General features: G+C 51.2%; 1 protein-coding gene and 1 pseudogene across 2 annotated transcripts; one reads left to right on the top strand and one right to left on the bottom strand.

Annotated features, from left to right (window-relative positions):
* Positions 1-103: 103 nt before the first annotated feature.
* On the bottom strand, positions 104-19,192 carry LOC107497520 (solute carrier family 22 member 20). 2 transcript variants are annotated; one of them, XM_016119437.2, is made up of 10 exons: positions 18,777-19,189; positions 18,598-18,701; positions 16,992-17,146; positions 14,425-14,593; positions 13,788-13,911; positions 12,834-12,949; positions 12,025-12,239; positions 10,223-10,331; positions 9,841-10,044; positions 104-3,310 (listed from the first exon to the last, which is right to left on the bottom strand). In XM_016119437.2, the coding sequence occupies exons 1-10, from the start codon at positions 19,149-19,151 to the stop codon at positions 3,214-3,216; spliced, it is 1,668 nt and encodes a 555-aa protein (XP_015974923.2). In that variant the 5' UTR covers positions 19,152-19,189; the 3' UTR covers positions 104-3,213. The 2 variants fall into 2 exon arrangements, with proteins under 2 accessions (XP_015974923.2, XP_015974925.2); XM_016119439.2 differs by lacking the exon at positions 104-3,310 and having other exon boundaries at positions 9,933-10,040; positions 18,777-19,192.
* LOC118603465 lies at positions 5,194-5,312 on the top strand (annotated as a pseudogene).
* Positions 19,193-20,044: the final 852 nt, after the last annotated feature.

Here is a 20,044-nt window from a genome sequence, read left to right as displayed (position 1 = left end):
GGTTCCTCTGGCTGATCCTGGGAACAGTATAGTATACGCTTTCAGGAAGATGAGACAGTGTGTAAGGTGGGCTCGGAAGATGCAGCTGTCAAGGAGGCTGCTTTGTTTTTCTGTTTTGTTTTGTTTTCTTTTGTTATCTTGGAATTAGCTGGGTTTTTATCACTGAACAAAGCGAATTTCCTGAATGCATGCAGGTAGCTAGCGAGTGGCCACAGAACTATGGTGTAATTTCGGCTGTTTATATGGAATTAAAGCTACAGTTCTTAAACATCCCCACTTTAAGCAAATAGCAGGTATTTAATTTGTCTTAGTAGCTACACCGAGCTTAGTCCAACATGCTATTTTCATAATTATTAGGCTGACTCTGACATTCCATTCTTTCATGATTCTTTATCTTGTTTTCTTTTGACTAATTTTTTAAAGTTTATTAGTTATATCTCTTTTCCTAGTCAGGTAAAAAAAAATCTATAACGTTTTGTGCCTTTTTCAGATAAAAAGGAATTTAGCTATTTCTACTTCTGTGTATGATACGTAAGTATCCCTTATGTTTTAAAGTCACTCTGTTGCTTTTTAAACAAAAAATGTATCACATGCAGTCTGGCTTGCTGCTAAAAACAGTATCATTACAAAGTGGCTGATTGAATTACTTTCAAACATTGAAATTTTTGCTTCAAATGGACATTAAAGAATCTGTCAGAAAATAAAAAAAAATAAAACCAAATGTTTGGTTTACAATTGAAAAAAAAAGGCATCTGTCAGTTCTTAGTTTTTACCTGTTTACGTGAAGTTAGGCACAAGTTTGGGAAGAAAACAAACTGTCACTATTATGGTGAAACAAAGTGACAACACAGAAACTTTTGTTACGTGTTGTCAGTGTCTCTGAACAGTGATTTGCCTGCAACAAACTCGTATTTACCCCTGGAAGGCCTGAACTCCAGGGGGCTCTGGGTGGCCCTGCAGCCTGCTCTCGGCTCTCCCCACGCAGTTTCTCTCTACGTCCCTTCTCCTTGCCTGTTCCACCTCTTGCTCACAGATGAATACTTTCCACGCAAAAGGTCTGGCTTCATGCGGACAGGCCCACTTCAAAATCCAAGAGGCCCAACGCAAAATGAAAATTCAGGGCTCCTTGTTCAAAAATGATTAGGAATTTCAGGATGGCAGCACCAGGGCATTGAACCAAATGAGGGACCCCTCTGAGCGTGGGGCCCAGTGCGACTGCACAGGCTGCACACCCAGGAAGCCGGCCGTGTGCGCAGTCATTCCCAGCGCGGGCCAGAGGGGCCCTGTGCTTGAAGCCCCCACTGGGCCAAGACCACGCGGGTTGGCTGCCCGTCTCTCAACCTGGGCTTCTCAGCTGCTCTGTTTCTGCTCGCTAGGTCTGTATTATAATCCTCAGTAAGTGTTCTAGGAGAGGGAAGGGGTGTGCTAGGAATCCTAGGAGCCCTGCCTGGGGGCCCAGGAGAACTGGCTGGTTCTCTCTCCAGGTAGGGCTGGGTGTGGGCTAGGATTATATAACTGATCTAGGGTTGCTGTTGAGTGAGTGCTTGCTAAAGAGAGAAGTGGCCCTGAGGTCAGGCAAGGAAAGTCTGTCCTGAAGAGATAACAATGGTAGCATTATTTAAGCTGTGGTGTTGTGTGTGTGTGTGTGTGTGTGTTCTTACATAGTCGTCCTTTCTTGCACAGGACTACTCTAGAAACTTCTGTCTAAAAATAGTAAGAAATCACCCAGAAAAGTCATAATATTCTTCATACGTTACCTTATTCATGAAAAGTAATGGGGACTCATTACAAGAGGTGTTCCCTTGCAAATGAAGGAGGCTCTATGCTCAGTGCCTCTTTGTCAATGGACTCTAACATCCCAACAGTGATGACTGTGTGCTTGGAGACAGCTGGAGAGGAAGGTGGGGCACTGCTGTGCCTGGGAAGGATGTGTAGAGGGCATCACGGGAGCCCAGAGGCAGGCAGAGGAGGTCAGGGAGTGCTGCCTGGAAGAGGTGACTCCTAAGGTGAATCTTAAAGTATGACCAGGCACAGCAGCCCGCCCCCTTTCAGATGTACTGATCTGCTGAGGGCTGTGGGTTGAGAACAGTTCGAACAGGAAAGTTCACATAGCGGATTTTTTTTTTTTTTTTTTAAAGAAAAAAGCTTACACCTATGGGAGGTACTGAGGATTTGGCGCACCAAGGCCAGGCCTTGGGGCGGCTTCCAGAGGAGTCTCACTCTAGCTCTGTTCCACGGGCTAAGCTGCCGAAAGACAGACCTTGTCAAAATGGTAGGTGGCAGCGTTTCTTGCACAAACTGTGATATTCCAACTTCTTTCCTAGATTGTCTTTTTTCCTTGACTGTAGGGGACTGAGCATTGATCTTGTTTGATTCTCCGGCAACTCCAGGAAGAAGGAGTTAGACAAGGAAACTTGCCCAAGGCCACCCAGTGGGCCAGGATTTGAATTCTGCATGAATCTAATCTGAATTCTGGTGAAGGTCAAGGTCAAGGATGTAGGCACATGTCCCACATCTGGGTTAGAAATGGATCTGAGGTCAGAGGGACACTGTGCCAAACTGGGATTCGCCCCTCTGTGTGACTTCTGCAAAGTGCTGTTCCTAGGGACGCAACCGTGGGTGGCGGTCGCCACCCACTGCCCGAGACTGACTTTATCTTTTACTCAACTATTTATTGAGCGCGTACCCTCTGTGAGGCCCACTGCGAGGGGTAAGAAGGCTCTGCCTGGAGCCATTTGCCCTCAAGGAGGCAAGTCACACGCACAGGGGGGCGGGGAGAGCTTTAATTGCGTAAGGCAGGAAAGAGTAAATGTCTAATGAGTGGAGCGCAGTGAGTTCTGGAAGTTTCTCAAGGACAAGCAAGCGGGGCTGTTCCAGAGGCAGAAATGTCACCGTAACCCCGCAGAAACACAGTACCTTCAGGCGGAACGAGAATGAACAGAGAGCGTTTAAGGGGCAGAGTTGGCGGTGAAGAAGGGAGAGTCCCCCCGAAGCGGCTTCTCCTGACTTTCTACACATTCACGATGCCTGGGGCGGCTGCTGTCGGGTGTCTTCCAGGAGCCCAGCCCCAGTTTGCGGATGACTCTGTCATGGGCTGGCAGAGCCACCATGGTCCTTGGCCGACCTCATCCCCGGTCAGTTCCAGAAGAAGCCCCGGGGAGCTGTCTGGACACTGGCTAAGATGCTGCCAGCAAGTGCCAGGCTCTTGGAAGCTCAGATGGTTTCCTTGAGGGCAGACGCTCCCAGCTGCTGAAGAGAAATCTCCTCACTCTTCCCCTCTGCATCCTTCTTGGAAAGGCCTCCTCCGACTCTGTGGAAATGAAAAAGCAGATGGAAAAGTGACACGGGATGGTAGAAGGGAGGTGGCGAGGGGCAGGTGGTGTATACGTGACATCCAAGGGTGTGTTTATGCCACGCACAAGAATGTGTCTCCATTGTCCCAAGTCCCTTCCTTGCTCCATTCCTGAGGTCTGAGGGCTGGCAGCGGCTGGCCTGGCTGGTTAGAGCCAGACAGGGAAAAGCTGCAGGGTCAGAGAGCTTTCCCAAGAGAACCCAAGGCCAGACACACCCCAGGTCACCCAGCCGGGCCTGACTCGCCATGGACAGGGGCGCCAGCAGAGACGGGAGACCGGGCATTTCCAGTGCCTGCCTTCCCCTGCCCCACGCAGAGAGTCAGCCAGTGCAGCAGGCAGCGAGGGGCAGAGCTGGAGGGCCAGAGCCGGGGCAGGGCAGGGCAGGGGGGTCCCCTGGAACAGCCTTTCAAATGGCCCAAAGGCTGCCCGCCACACAGGGGTTTCTGCCCTTTGACCGGCTCCAGCTGGCCTTTTCCTCTTTTAACCCTCCAGTCTTTGAAATGATTCAAATGATTTGGTTCCAGTTTCCTTTAATTTATTTTATCCTGGTATTGTACAGACTGGAAACTGTTTGTTCTGTCAAGAGGTCAGTTTTCGTTATCTTTCCGTTTTAATCATCTACCTATCTTGGCTGCTTTATCTTGCCTATTTTTAGCTGGTTCTGTTTTTAGAACTTTTTGTTTCTAGTCTTTAAGTTCAACGGTTTAAGCCACTTTTTTTTGGTGATTATTTCTTAACGTAGTTACAAAGAAACAGTTCTTTCTTCCTGGGACAGGTCTCTCCTTTCTGCTCTTTAAAGCTTCTAGTCTTCCTGACTCTGTTCCTTGGGGTCATTAGCTTGTTGGTTTTATCTGTCGTGTGCATGTGGGTGGGGGCTGAGAGTCAGGGCGCTGTTTTCCCCAAGTTCTGTTTAATAGATTCCCCATCCCTTTCAAAGAAGGGATCTAAGAACCCAGAGGCAGACCATCTCCAGATTCGACAGCTGCAATGGTTAGGCTTGCTCAGCACCATTTTTTTCTCTCCCTTCTTTAATTCCCCACCTCCTTCCACCCCTGACCTAAGGATGTTGCTGATTTCCCTTAAGAACTAACTGTATCTCTGAAGGCGGAGTGTCTCCTCCCACGAGCTCGTGGGAGCCCCCTGCACACTCAGGGGGGCCTGGCGCACTCGGGGGGCCTGGTGCACCCGGGGCCTGGTCTGTGCCTCCACCTGGGGTGGGAACCCAGGTCTTTCTGCGTGTAAAGCAGACGTGCTAACCACTACACTATGGAACCACCCACTCAGCACCAGTTTTAAAACTCGTCAAATGAGCAAAGATGACGAGAGCTGGCCCGTTGTGTGACCTGAAATCCACGGTCTTCTTTTTGAATGTCTGAAAAATAATAAAATTTGCATTAAAAATATGCTCGAGTCAGCCGTGCAGCTGGTGCGTACCATGGATGGGAGGGTGGTGGGAGGTCCCAGCTGGCCAAGGGCGTGGGCTTCTGCCTTGGTGAAGACGTGACCTTGAAAGGCTGAAAACTCATGCCCCTACCCCTCACCTCCCCAGCGCCCCCACCAGTGGGAGAAGCACCATGGAAGGTCACCCGTTGGAGCCCTGGAAATATCTCCAAGCCAGGATGCCACTCTTCTGAGTCTTCCCACCATTTCGGCAGGCTTTATGGAGCACCAAGGGTCCCAGGTCCCATCCCTAGCTTCTAGGCCCACAGGCGGGCTGCCCTGGGTCTGGGACAGACTTAACTGAAATCTTACAAATATTTGTACTATATGCCTCTTCCCCCCGATTACTAAAACCTGCTCAGCATACATAATTTGGAGATAATTTTTAAAATGTAAAGCAGTCTATAGCCATGCCACCCCGAACATGCCCGATCTCATCTGATCTCAGAAGCTAAGCAGGCTCGGGCCTGGTTAGTACTTGTATGGGAGACCAGCTAGGAATACCAGGTGCTATAGGTGTGAATGAATGAATGAATGAATGTAAACCAGCCAGGAAAACAATAGAAAGTCACCCATACTTTGAAGTAACCACTGCCATCATTTTAGCATATTTCTTTCTCCATTTCTTGACATGAATAGGAAAATATCTTAAGTAACTATAATATACTGTTTAACAGAATATTATAAATATTCCTACACCATTAAAAACTCTTAACCAACAGAACTTTGAGCTCTTGCACAATAAACTGTTGGATATTTGGAGAGTTTACATTTTTTTTCCTGATACATTAAGCATCATGATGAATATTCTTGTGAATAAACATTGTTCACATTTCGGCTTATTTTCTTAGGGCAGATTCCAGGAAATGTTGTTGCTGATTAGAAGAATATGGAAATTATTATAGCTCATGATCGGTAATGCCAAAGAACCTTCCAGAAAGGGTGCAGGAGTTTCCTCCCCCTACCCATACATCTCCTGCATTGGCCAGTGCTATGTTTTGAAATCTTTCTTTATTGAATATTTAAAAGTGGCATCTCCTTGTTTTAACTTGCATGTCTTTGATTATGACTGAGGTGGACACTTTTCCTCTGTTACTTCCTATCGATTTTTTTCTCATTGTGAGTGTTCCATTCTTACACAGAGGATTTTTTGAACAGAGTAAGTCAACTATTCCTTTGCTATTTGGCTCCAACAAACTGGGACATAAGCCCAGCGGGTCACCAGGACCTGGCTGACTCCAGTACTACCCCAGGCATTCAGATCGTTTTGAAGAAACAACATCTGGTCTTGTAATTAATGAAGGATCTGGCCATTTACACAGAAAGAAATCATTTACAAATGGAGCTTTGTCAGCCTACGAAATAAATCTGGGGGAAGTCTACCTATATCTTTACCTCAGAACCAGTGTTGTAAGTACGTTAGCACTAATCCCTCTTGGCTTGCCATTGTCTTTGGGATGGGTAACCTGAACCCTAGAAAGGGTTCACTTTTTTTCTCATCTTAATCCTCGACATCCCAGGCCTGTGACCGGCGTTCATAATTATTTGATGAGATTAAAAATTGAGAAAAATGAGATGGGCTCAGGAGTTCTTGAATTCTTATTGCCCGAATATCTGAAGCTCCATCTGACGGACCCGGGAGAGAAGCTCTCTCTTGCCTCCCCTTCCCGAGCCTCACCATTTCCTACCAAACTAAAACATGGACGGTCATTTCTGACTCATGTTTGCTTGGACAGGCGCTGTGGAGAAGAAGCCCAGAAAGGCTGCAGAAGACGCTCACATGTCTCTCTCTGCTTCCTAAGCTGCAAGAAGGCAGAGATCACGTGTTTTGTTCAGTCTCTACCCTGCACTTAGCACCGCGTCTGCACGTAGTGGGAACTCAACGAATCATCATTGAATACGTGAATTAGATTTCAAACAGTCTAGATTAAACACCAGGTAAAAGCCTCAGTTTCCAACTCTGCAAAACCTTCCTGAGCAGCATTCGCCAATCCTTCCCACTCACGACACAGCCACATCTGGACATGTTCCTGCCGGGGTCCACTCAAGAGCGGGATGTTTCCCCAAGCTGACAGCCCATTCTACCTGCTAAACAAGCACCATGGTCTGCATCTGGTTTACTTGGTGACATATCTGGTTTGGGCTGTGACCAGCGGAATGTGAAAGACCCTTCAACAAACTCGTCCCTTGGCTTCCCTGAGATAAGATATCTCATGTTCATCTTGATAGCTTGCAATGCAGAAATAAAACACACCCTGGGAATGAAGAGAGGACCCCGGCAAATGCGACCGGGTGCCCTGAGCCTCCCCTTTGCCTGTATGGTTTTCCTCCTACTATATTGTGACCTTTGTTTCAGGAAAGCCTTAGATGAGTGCGCTCTGTGGAGTCTTGTCAGCCCTTCCAGTTATAAAACCCTTTGTAATTGTTGGAATGGTAAAGTCAAAGAAAATCTGAGGACTTTGTCCAGCCTGAAGGACAACCAGACGCCACGCATGATTCTGAATTGGATCCTCCCGCTTTATAGGACGTTGTTGGGGGGTGGGGGATTGGCAAGGATTAAATGGCAGTCACATGTCTGTCGACATGAATGTTCTGGCTGTGGTGGTTATGTTGTGGTGAAGTGGGAGAAAGTCCTCGGTCGGAGGAAATTCATTAAAGCATTGGAAGGGACAACTCTCTCACAGACGGTTCAGAAAAAAAGTTCTTTTTCTGACAATATTGCCTTGATGGCCCTAGAGAGTATTGCGTTGAACGAAATGGGTCAGATAGAGAAAGGCAAATATCGGATGATTTCACGTACATGTGGAATCTAAAGAACAAAAATCAACAACAACAAAAGTGGAAATAAACTCATAGATGCAGAGAATATTTAGAGGGATGCCAGAAGGGAGGGGAGTTGGGGGGGACAAAAAAAAGGGATCAAGAGGTACAAATGGATAATTGCAGAAGAGACATGGAGATGTAGGGTGTAGCATGGGGAAGATGGTTGATAATGTTATAATAACTATATAAGGGAGAAGAGGGGTACTAGATTTTGTGAGGTGATCACTTTGTGAGTTATGTGGATCTCCGATCACTATGCTATACAAACTGAAACTGTATATTATTGTATGCCAACTATAATTGGAAAAAAAAACTTTGAATGGTACAATGTAAACACAAGCAACTAATTGTCTATTATATTTCAAAAAGTAATAATAAAAAGTGTTTTTTTCTGGCACTAGCATTTCTGTACATTTGAAATTCTTCCCAATCACACCCACATACACATATGCAATTTTAAAAAAATTAGCAATAGAAGCAATGAAAAATATGGGACTACTAGGCAATTTTTACTGAGCTTAAAAGAGCTTCCTGCACTTCCTGGATATCAGTTTTTCAGTTTGTGCAAATGCTTCTTCACCCGCTGGGAAGAACAGGCTTCCTTCCAACAGAACCGACCCCATCAGACCCAATCAGCAAACAGTCATGAAAAAGGATGGCTTTGTTATCGGCTACTGTACAAGTTTTAATTATTTTCTTTAAATAGTCTCAAAATTTAGTTGCTTCGTATTCAGTAACAGCACGCTGTAGTTCCTGGCAAGATCACAGGAAGCTGTGTTACCTGAACCTGAAATCTTATTGGGCATTACCCATTACTGGGATGTTTTTATAGCCAGGGTAAGCAAATCTGATTTTAAAAATGCCCAGGCCAGACCCTTCCAGCGGTTCTCTCTGTAATATTAGGGGAGGGCGCTTCTCCCATCATTTTTTCATGTACTTGAGTCCCTAAGGCAACATCTCAGAGCACCTGCAAGCAGGCCCTGGCTGGGTGATTGACGAGTATCTCCCCAGCACCTGTGCTACCTGCACCTACATCTGTGGGATGAGTGGGAGTCAAGCAGATAAAGAGCAAGGGGAGGAACAGTCCAGACAGAGGGAACAGCCTCGATGTGACCAGGCTGACCGAGGGGAGGCAGGCAGGGGTCACATCCTGAGCACCTTGTAAGATTTCAGATTTTATGCTCAGTGCCCAGGGGAGGCAATGAAGGGCTCTGAGGAGAGGGCGACGTGAGTCTTTACCTGGTAAGACTGTCACACTATAAGAGACCTCTCTCTGTGTGAAGAATAAAGTGGAGAGGGGCTCCTGTAGCTGCCCAGACAAAAGATGATGGTGGCCAGGAGGAAGGGGATGGCCACGGGGGTGGAGAGAGATGGACAGTTCAAAATGTGTTTTGGAAGTAGACTCGACGGGCCTTGCCAAGGAATATAACCTTGATCTGTGTGAGTCCAGCCTTTGTCCACAGCTCGGGTTAGACGGGGGTGTTTGCAGGAGGTCATTTTTAAGGGTTGCAAACATAGTCCATCCACACGGGCCTCTGGGCTACGGATGTGACCCCTGTTACTCTCCCCGCCCCTGCTCCCCCAAAACCAAACGTCTTCACAGCCCACCGTTACTGAGAAATGCTTCAAGAAGCCACATCAAGTCCCTTCTGGCACTTATTTTAAAAACATCGTCAAGGGCTTTGCTGCCACCTCACTCAATCACCTCTCTAAGGAGACCTAGGAGAGGAATTTCCTCTAGTGCTAGTTGCTAAGTAAAGCTTCCCTCTCCCCAAGGAACTAGTATCTCTTTTTCTCTGACTTTAAAAAAAAAAAAAAAAAGTCATTAACGGGGTCTCCCTCTCCGCTGCCAGGAGGCTCGGAGACACATTCAAAGCCACCGGCAGCTGCGCGCACCTGCCTTTGGTCAGAGTCGCTGCCCTTCCCCTCCCCCAAACCATCACCCCCCACGACTCTGCCAGGCTTCACGTCAACGCACATTCCGCTCTCTCCTGGTCTGCACTGATTCTTATTTCTACTGCGCCGTTCGTTGCTGGGTCCGCTCTCGCGGAAAGCTGAGCCTCCGTACATGGAGGCGGTGGGCATGGCTGGGCCTTCCCACACAGCTCTCGCTCCCGGCCCCTGACGCGTTCGCAGAAGCTGGAGAACACTCAGCTGTTTCGGAGGAGCCGCGGTCTGTTTGACTGCACCCCACTCCCGCTGTGCCCAGAGGCCCCTCACTCACCTCCTCTCCATCGCAGCGATGGTCTCCACCAGGGGTCTGTCGCGGGTCTCAGCCAGGAAGCAGACGGCCAGCCCGGCCAGGAGCGAGGTGGCCCCGAAGGTCACAGGTGGCAGGATGGCATTGAACTCACTGACTGTGGTGACCAGAGGTGCTACCAGGCCCCCGAAGCGGGCATTGGCTGAGGCGAAGCCCATACCTATCTGCCTGTCAGAGGACAGTGGGCATATCAGTGTCCCTGGCCTGGACACTCCCAGAGGGCCACGGGCGCCCGGGAGGCAGGGCAGGAGAGGCCTGCCGCTTCAGCAAGCCAGCAGGTGTCACCAGAAGTGCCAGGGGCTCCCAACTTGAGGCAGGCGCGCCTCTGCCTCCCCCACGCACCCACCTGATCTCCGTGGGGTACAGCTCTCCCGTGTGCAGGTACATGCAGATGAAGGAGCTGGCCAGGCAGCCTTTGCCCAGCGCCGCCTGGGCCGTGCGCAGGGTCTGCATACCTGGTGGAGAGGGAGGCAGAGCTGTGGGAGGTGGTGGCTCATAGCCCTGAAGGGGAACAGGGAGGCAGAAGGGGGTGGTGGCGGGGCTGGGGGACTCATGAGGGGGTGGGCGGAGGAAGGAGGCAGGGGGAGGCTTAGGGGCCGTGATGGGCAGAGCCGTGCGGGATCCCAGAACCTGGAGTGGGAGAGTCAGGATTTCCACCACCTCACGTTCCCACCTAAGACCCAGAAGTCCCCACACTGCCCTTCTCTGACCTCTGCCTCCTTCCTGATTTCCACTTGTCTCCAAGTCCTGCTAGGGAGACAGGACAAACTTTGGGGTAAGGCTTGGCGTCGAATCTCAGCTCTGACCCCGCTGGGTGACCTCGGTCACTATTACTTAACCTCTTGGAGCCTCCCTATCCTCATCTGTAAAATAAGGGAAATACCAGCACCTGCCTTACTGGCTTGTCATGAGGTAGACACAATGTCGCAAGTGCAAAGTGCTCAGCGCTCATTAAATGTTTGCTGTTACCACCGTTATTAATACTTGCGTCATTCTGTTAATTATAAACAGCACAACCCCAATGGTCACGTCCAACATCAGGCAATGGTCGAGAAAACTCTGGGTGGCAGCTTAGGCTGACACTGGAATCAGGAAGGGAGACTTGATAAGGCACCCACACCTGAGCCCCCCTCATCTGCGTTATATCAAAGCCCCTTGGGGCTGGGCTCAAGTTAGGGTAATATTTTTGTAGTTCCCCAGTAGAACTACAAAATGTGCAGCCAGAACTGAAAAACACCAATCTAGATAAAATATTATACAATAATATATCATTAGGGTCATGAAACATTTGTACTAATGTGGAAAAGCATGTTTATATATATATAAAAAACACATATAACATATAATGTGAAAAATGATACTTTTTGTATATATACACACATATAATCCTTTTTTATATTATTGTATATAGATGTATTTAATAGTATCTTGATTATGCCAAAGACAAAATCTATAAAGGGAAAAAAAATTGGAAGAAAATATGTCAAAATCCCAATAGTAATAATAATTTATCCAGTTTATGGGGCAGAGCTAAAGTAGAGAAGCCAGGCAACCTGCCTAAGGCCATGGTGGCCAAGCTGGGATCCCAGCCGGTCCCTCGGCTTAGCACACACTCCAGGACTTTGCTGCTCAACCCTGACTTCTTGCTGGAATCACCGGACAGTTTTTAAAATGTAGAGTTGGGCCCCCCACCTGAGACTGACTGCATTGATCTGAAGCCCCTGGGCACTGGCAGTTTTCGAAGGTGTCCAGGTGGTGATAATTACAGGCGGGTTTGCAAACAGTTGTTCCAGGGCCTAAGGCTGAGGTTCGAACTTAAACTTCTCAGTCCTTGAGACGCTGCCTGGCCAGGCTCCAGGTGGACACCAGCAGCTCCTTTGGCTCTCCAGCTGCTTTTCTGCATTGTTCTAATCTCTCTGACAAGATGGTGAATGCTTTGAGGGCAAAGACCATGTCTTTTGTACATTCTCCATCATGACGCTGATATTAGGCGCTGAGTGCTTAATAAAAATTCTACAAATTGACAGTCATTTTCTTTCCAGATCCGGAAGAATGCCTCTCAGCCTTATTCCCTTGTTGTATTTGTTGCCCACCAGACCTCAGACCCCAGAGGCTTCCAGGAAGTAATGGCAGAAGCAGGTGGCTCACCTTCTGGCACAAACATGTTGGCGATCACCATGAGCCCAGCCAGGATGAGGAAGGAAGACACTGTGGCTCGGCGGCCCACATAAATCATGGTGGCGGTGGCCACCAGCATGGCTGGGATGTCCACGACTCCGAATAGGACCTGCACCAGGTATATGCTGAACCCAAACTTCTTCAGGTCCATGGACAGGCCATAGTAAGCCATGGAGTTGGAGAACCTAGGAGGGGCAGCAGAATGGTGAGAGACCATCCCACATGTCCAGCGACAGGGGACACAGCCCCGGACTCAAACCAGAGAACAGAAGCTTTACCTGTTTCCTGGGACCAGATGCAGGGTTACATGTCTGAACTTTTAGTCCTCACTGGGACCTTAGGGGCAGGTGCATAAGTAGGAAACTGAGGCACAGGAGGCCAGCTGACTTGCTCCAAGTGACCCGGGTGGTCTGGTCTACCTGAGCCCAGCTGGTTACCGCTAAGGAGAGTACCTGGGTCTGCTCAAGAGAACGGATAGTTTGTACCATGTGATCCCTTCTTTGTAAACATCAATCTCTATTATTTAAATGTCCAGGACATCCTGTCAAGCAAAACAAAATGGTTTTTGCTTTCTTTGTTTTTAAATCAACCCCTTCCCTTGAGATTTGCTTGCTTCCTGTCTGTGCTAATGGTAGGGGTTGCCTTAGCGTTTTTATTCATTTCATATCTTCATACCTATCTATGTACCTGTTGGAATTCCTTCCTGCTCACCTGGCAGAGGGGACGAAAAGTATGTCCTTGCCTTAGGTCAGAGACTTGGGCCTGAGCCCACCACCTACCAGATCACCATGAGACAGCACGTGACCTTGCGGATGCCCGGGGTTCGGAAGAGGTCCAAGACCGAGCTGGAGGCACGGGCGCCTGTGAGCTCATTCTGGATGTAAGAGCTCACCACCTGGGTGAGGAGAGCTTGATCAGGGGAAAAGAGGGATCTGGGACCCTATCTCCCTGCCGGGTATCCCTTCATCCGTGGAGAGGAGGGCCAAGATCGACGTCTCTGGCAAGATGGCTGGCCCGAGTCTCCTCTCTGTCCTGGGACTGATGGCCTTCCAAGGGCTGTTTCCAGGGCTCTGGGATGAAGCAGAGGCCCCTGAGCTGCCTCTTGATTAGGCTGAAGTAGCTACCTGTGGTTCCCACGGGACCCTCACGCCCCATTCCTGGTAGAGCCTCTGAGACAGTCCTGGCCAAAGGTTAAGAGCAAAGGTCCTGAGTGGTCCCGCCACTTCCCACTGTGTGTTCTTAGGCAGGTTACCTGACCCGTCCAAACTTCGGTTTCCTCATCGGCCAAGACGAGACATTAAATGAGATCGTGTGTGTAAATCCTTAGCGTAGTGACACCATGGGGCTCGATAAACGCCACTTACTTATAATAAATGGTACTTTTGTTTTTGAGTCTTGACTAATTCTATTTTACAATCTCTATTTTAATATTTTCATTCATTTTATTATTTTCTTTAAATTTCAGATGGATGTCAATGTGAGTTGGGTTATTCTGCATTGCACGATGGGTAAGTCTGATGAACAAGGCAGTGAAATTTTTTTTTTTATCCCAGATCACACAGCCATCTAACGGTTAAATACCTTTACCACACCAGAACTCTTTCCACTGCTTATTCTCAGCCTCTTCACCTGGAGGGTGGGTGAGTCCCGGGAAGCTACTAAATCCTAGCACACCTTGAGGCCGCCAGCAAAACTGAAAACTGCCTACCCTTCCCTCCCCGCATCCCGCCTACCTCCTGGGTCAGCCGTTCCCCCTCCTCCTTTCTCCCGTTCATCGCAGCCACCTTCCGCAGGTTCTGCACAGCTAGCTGGGACTTGCCGTGGAGGAGGAGCCATCGGGATGACTCTGGGAGCCACCTGGGACCAAGAGAAGAATGCACCAGGGCCGAGTGCAGAACGTTCCATTCCCCAAGCCCAAGTAGCCTTCGTTCACCTTCTTCCAGACTCTGACAAAGATGAGCGTCCTGCTCTCTGCAGGGCACACCGGCTTCTCTGAGGGTACTTAGAGACCACATGGGACTTGGGACTTCCACGGGTCTGGTTTTGGACCTGGTTCTGACCCTGGTTTGTGGCCCTGAGTAAGACATGGGCCCTCCCTGGGCTGGGTCCTAGTTCCCCTCCTACAAAGTGCCGTGGGGTTGTTGCGAGGCACAAAGGAGTTGATGAAGGTAAAAGCGCTCGTAGGTTCGGAGCCCCACGCTAATGGAAGGGGTTCTCGAGAGCCGCCCACGGCCACGTGCGGACTCGGGAGCCTGGGGCCCCACTATGTGCAGCAGGCCTCCATCACTGCACACCCCAAGCCTCCCAGAGGGACAGGTGAGGTCTCGGCCACACAGGTGCATCCTCCCACCCACTCTGCTCAGGACGTACCAAGAACAGAGGAAAAAGATGAGGAAAGGAACAGAGACAGCAAACTGCAGCCACCGCCAGGGGCGGATCAGGTACGCCACTCCGGCCAGGATGAGCTGACCCAGGGTGAAGGAGAACCCCAGCAGGATCCCCGCCACGGTCCGGCCCTGGGTGGGCATCCACTCCACAACTGTAGAGAAACCACAAGAGGCTCGGCGGACTCATCACTTAGGTGGTTAATTCACCCACTCCCTCGATAAGAACCATGGCTACTTGAAATGATCACAGGGACCCACTGAGACACAGGTAAAGGCTTCCTGAGCTCACTCTTCACACCCGGGTAAATTTCAGGTGGCTCTAAGAGCCAAATGTAAATAATAAAGCCACAAGAATATTAGAAGAAATCATGGTATATATAGTTTTTCGATCTTCAGCGTCAGGAAAGGCTTTCCTAAGAATGTCACACAATGCAGAAGCAATAATAGGAAAGATCAATAAACTTGACTTCATAAAAATAAGAAATGTCCGCATTAAAAAAAAAAAAAAAGAACACCACCATAAGCAAAGTCATAATGTCAGTTAAAAAAAAAAAAGACAAAAAAATTATAACTCAAATAACAGATAAAGGGGAATTTTCCGAATAATGGGTGAGTTCTCACAAATCAATAGAAAAACAACGAACACGCCAAAAAAAAGGAGGGAGTGGGTGCAAATAATATGAACAGTTGGTAGAAAATATAATAGATTTTAATGCCTCTTAGTTACATGATTTCTTCCTAAATAGTAACACTTAGAAACAACCTAAGTGTCCATCCATGGGGGACTGGTAAGCTCATCACGGCACACTCTCGCTGGGCAGCCGGAATAAGCTGATGGGGATGCTGCTTTCCCATGAGCACTCAGCTCCTGTGTCCAGTCTACCTGCAAATCCTGTTGCCTCTACCTGCAGCGTCGAGCCAGAACCTCAGCCCTTCCTGTCTCCTCTGCTGCTTCGCCCTGGCCCAGGCAGGCCTCGTCTCTGGCCAGGTGACCGCGGGAGCCTTGGAACTGGCCGACCTACTTCTGTCCTTTGGCCACGTGGCAGCCAGAGGAATCCCGACAAATGCTAAACCAGATTAGGTCAGGCCTCTTCTCGGCTCAGGACCCTCCAGAGTCTCCCATCTCACTCAGAGGCAAAACCGAACGCCTTAGATGGCCACAAGGCCTGAGGATCGGCCCCCGTCCCCCACCTTCCTGGCTCCGTCTGTCACCCACCCCTCAGCTCTGCTCCGGCCACAAGGCTCTCCTTGCTCTTGAGCTGACTGGGCCCACTCTGCCCTCAGGGCCTTTGCCTGGAATGTTCTTTCCCCAGAGCCGCCCACCCCCTCACCTCCTTCAGGCTTTGTTGGAAGGGACCTCCTCTCAGCGCAGCCTGTCCCTGACCACTTCAACGAAACCGCAGACTCTCCCCTCCACCCCGGCCACTCTGATTCCCTTTCCGGGCTTAGGTTCCTTGGCGACGCGCTGGTCGCTAACATGCTTTGTAACTCGTGTTTTGATGCTGTGTATCATCTGCCTTTCTGCACGAGAACACGGACTCCGCGGAAAGCAAGGACCCGCCCTGTCCACTGCTGCAGCTCAGCGCTAAGAACTGAGCCTGGTTCATCGTAGCAGCGTGCATGCGCGTGTGTGTGCGTGTGTGCGTGTATGTAGGGGTGCGTGTATACACGGTGTGTGTGTTGCATAGGCAATTCTAGCATGAGATGGACCTTGGATGTCTGTCCCTGCCTTCAGATTCCACGAGCTATGGCTGCGCACCTGCCCCGAAGAATAAGGCGGGAGGCCGGGATTTGCTAAGATCCTGTGATCTCCCGATACGAGGGGGAGGGGACTGTGAGGTGTGCCAGTCTGGTGCATTTGCTTCTCTGGCCCCAGGATTTCTCCCCCTACCCCCCCGAAATGAAAGGCCCATTCCATCTTCGGCAGCAGTTTCTGAATCCCTCAGATGCCCCCTGACGTCTGGTGACGTCTCCAGGAGCAAAGGAAGTAATTAGAGGGCAGGGCAGGTGGGTGGCAGACTCCCAGAGCCACCCAGGAGCTGTCTGGAGCTAGCCTGGAATGAGGGCTGACCCTGCCACTTTGGGACGTGGGCACATTTCCCACCTTGCCTCCAGGAGGCCGGTCTCCACCTGGATGCTAGGGAGTCACCACCTTGGTAGCTTGGGCGAATTCTGCTCTCTTTGCAGCCGCATACCTCAGAGCCGCGACCTGCAGCCCTAAGAACCACTGTGTCTCATTTCACTCTGTGTTGCCATACTAAGCCTGGCGCACAGTAGGTGCTTAATAAGCGGTTATTATTGACTAACTCACACGGGAAATAAACCCAACCCTCTCAGCTTACAAACAGCAAATTCAAACCCAGGGTCCACAGCTCCCTGCTGGCAGGGCTCTGGCAGAGAGCCCCGGGCTCCCAGGATCCTGGTGGGAGGCTCTGAGCTGAGGTCACTGGATGAGAACGCCACACGATGAAACAGCCATCTGACAGTGGGGCTGCCGTGCCCCCTCCCGTGCGCTCCCCTCCCCTCCGGCCCCTCCTTGGCTGGACTCACCCAGAGAGAGGGAGTTGAGGATGATGCTGGAGAAGGTCATGCCCATCAGGAACCGCAAGGCACAGTAAGCACCGAAGGAGCCGAAATATGCTGCAGCAACCCCGGACACCGCCAGCTGCAGGTATGACCAGACCAGGGGCGCCTTGCGGCCCAGCCTGAGCCGGGCCATGGGCACAGGGTCAGAGGCCCCTTCAGGAGATGGCTGAGGGAGGGTGAGAGGAAGCTCCCCCCACCATCGCCACCCGAAACCCACCCCTCTGTAACAGAAATGCTCATCCACTGAGACCCAGGCCCTGGCAGCGGAGGCTGGCGGGAGGGGGAGAGGCATGGTTGTGGAAGAAAATTAATGATAGAGACGTGTATTTATTTCCTCCTTTGGTCCTTCCCTCGAGGAGCGTTTCAGTGGTTTTTCCGGGGTCAGAGAAGGGCAGGGATTCTGCAAAGACCCAGAGGCAGGTCCAGTGAGTGGCGAGAGGGTCTCCTGAGTGACTTTCTGGCGGGGTGGGAGGCCCCAAACCAGAACTCACAGGTTGCGAGCTCTCGGCAGGGCCTAGGCTGGAAGGAGTGGGACCCCAGGATCAAGCCTTTATTTGAACTGGTCATGTTTTGTGGAGGCTGGGTTGGGGCGGAGGCTTGTCACAGCACAGGGGGGTCCATGGCCCGGGTAGCAGGCCTTCGCATTGCCCCATTTGTGAGTGAGGGTCCAGGAGCGCAGCAGGCCAAGCAGGGAGAGGGCATCATTTCTTCTTTGCACACCTCACGATATACTCATTCATTCATTTCAGTTACATAAAAGTTCATGGATCACCTCTAAGAGACATGCCTGAGCTGGGGGCTGGTAACATGCAAGATGCAATGGATGAGATACAAGTTCATACCCAGAAGGACCAGACATGTCCTGTCGCAGTGCAATAGGGCTATGACAGAGCTGTCCACTAGGGGCCTGAGGCCTGCGGCACACTCCAGGGTGTAGGGTCTAGAGTCTGGGATGCCCCACCCCTCACCCCAGAATCTGAACTGGCAACAGGGAGAGGAGTGGGTAGGCTCGGAGAGGGAGAGAGAGAGAAGGGGAGGAAGAGGGAAGAGGCAGGAGGGAAGGAGCTGACTCCGCCGGAGCCCGGAAGGGGCTGCGGTCTATCCTTAGGGGCCCTACAGTTGGCTCTGGTTGGCTCTGGCTCATCCCCACGGTGGGCTACAGCGCCGATAGTAGGGAGGATGAGAAAGCACCCTCTGAAGGAAGATGCAGAGGCCTCCAGGTGAGAAAAAAGCCAAATACAGAACCATACGTGGGCTGTGCCAGTGTTTGTGAGGAAAAAGAGGACGGAGCATACATCATGTTTGCTTGGGTTGCGTAAGATCATGAATGATCTCCGGTCAGGTACACAGAGACCAGGCCGCCCTCTGGAAGTTACTGGCAGGTGGGGGAGGAATGGGAGGGAGATGCCTCCCTGTGTACTCTCTTATACTTTCCGGAATTTTAAACCATGTGACTGTATTATGTATTATCTACTTTAAAATATATGAATAAACATTAACAAAGCAAAATGAATAAAGATGCAGAGGGCGGCTGGCTGGGTGGCTGGGACCCTCATCCCCAACGGCTTACCTGTCAGCAAGGCTGCCAAATACGAAGGCGCCTAGCAGCACCCCGGCCATGTAGATGGACTGAGCCAGGTCACGGAAGGTGCGGGCCTCACACACCAGGTCCCACTGTGAGGGAGAGAAGGACGGTCCAGCCGCCGCCTCAGGCAGCAGCCGCCCCACGCTGCCCTGGCCCCCTCAGACCTCCATCACGATGGTGGACGGGAAAACGCTGCGGTCATAGACCCAGCCGTCTTTGCAGCCCTCTGTGGCCGCCCCATGGACGGAGGTGTTGGGGCTCAGGAGCGCCCACTGAGGCTCTGTAAAGCGCCGGCATGGCTCGGGGGCTCCGAACTGGTCCAGGGGTATGGTGGCCCTCAGCCAGGCCCCTGAGTCGTTGGTGGTGGCCGCAGTGTGGTTGGCAGGGCCTTGGCAGTGATGAGGGGGCACGGCGGCCGTGAAGTTCTGCAGGAAGTTGTGGCAGGCCAGCAGGCTGCAGGGCAGCAGCAGCAGGGCCGTGTGGATGAGCTGGAAGCGGCCCACGCCGCCCAGCATGTCCAGCAGGTCCGTGAAGGCCATGGCCTCAGGCCTGACCCAAGGCCCAGCACGCCAGGCCTTATGTAAAGGGGCCGGGTTGGGGTTGTGGGACGGGGAGGAGCCAACCCCGGGTTAGGACCACAGATGCCCTGTGTCCGGCAGCTCAGAGAGGTCTGGTTTCACTTCACAGGAGGCCGCGGGTGTCCCCATGTCTGCCAGATACCCCCGCCGCACCAGCACTCGCTCCTTGTGTCTCTCGCCTCACCCCACAGCCCACGACCGAGCTCTGCGGGCCCAGCCACCCTGCCCTCACGGGGGACCCCAGCAGTGGATGCTTCCACGTCCCTTTGAATGGGCGTTTGTGAGGAGGGCCCCCAGACCATCCAGACCCCTGATGTTCCAACCCGCTCATCTACGAAACCTAATACAGAGAACGGAGAGGGCGGGGCTTGTGCACCTGTCCCCATTCCTCCACCTGGCTCTCCCACAACCAGCCCAGGTGCCCAGGAAGTGATGGCCACTCCTCTTACTGATGAGGACTCTGAGGTCCCATAGGACCTGGCCCAGGGACTCCCGAAGGCAAAATGCAGGCTTAGGATGTCTGTTCCAGGCACTGTGCCAGCCTGTGGTGGGCACAGTCCAGGTAGTCTGCCATTCAGGGCTCCCTTGGGGGCTGCCAGCAGCCGAGGGCAGCCCCTGCCTCTCACCACTGGGCTCCATTAGCCTTTGCATTGCAGATGCTGTCTTAGTTTGTAGCTCACCCTTCACCCCACCATCCCATCTCCTCGTCTACCCCCCACCTCAACTCACTCTTATCTCTGGTAAGAAAATCCAGGATCCCAGAGAGGGCTGGAGCAGCTTGCATAAGCTGCAGGTGACCAGGCCACAGGGACGACCTTGTCCCCACCCCACCAGGAGGACCTGAAGGCAGCTCT

The sequence above is a fragment of the Rousettus aegyptiacus genome, unplaced genomic scaffold, assembly GCF_014176215.1.
Source record: "Rousettus aegyptiacus isolate mRouAeg1 unplaced genomic scaffold, mRouAeg1.p scaffold_m13_p_5, whole genome shotgun sequence".
NCBI classification, from domain to species: domain Eukaryota; kingdom Metazoa; phylum Chordata; class Mammalia; order Chiroptera; family Pteropodidae; genus Rousettus; species Rousettus aegyptiacus.
Note: the sequence above shows the minus strand (reverse complement) of the source record. Positions and strands in the feature narration are given on the sequence as shown.

Bases quoted from the DNA above. Each gene is read 5' to 3' on its own strand.
- LOC107497520 (XM_016119437.2), bottom strand. From the start codon at position 19,151: ATGGCCTTCACGGACCTGCTGGACATGCTGGGCGGCGTGGGCCGCTTC. The intron at 13,912-14,424 runs GTACGTCCTGAG...TCTTGGTCCCAG, and splicing joins ATCTTTTTCCTCTGTTCTTG to GTGGCTCCCAGAGTCATCCC. The intron at 3,311-9,840 runs GTGAGTGAGGGG...TCATTTCCACAG, and splicing joins ATCGCTGCGATGGAGAGGAG to AGTCGGAGGAGGCCTTTCCA.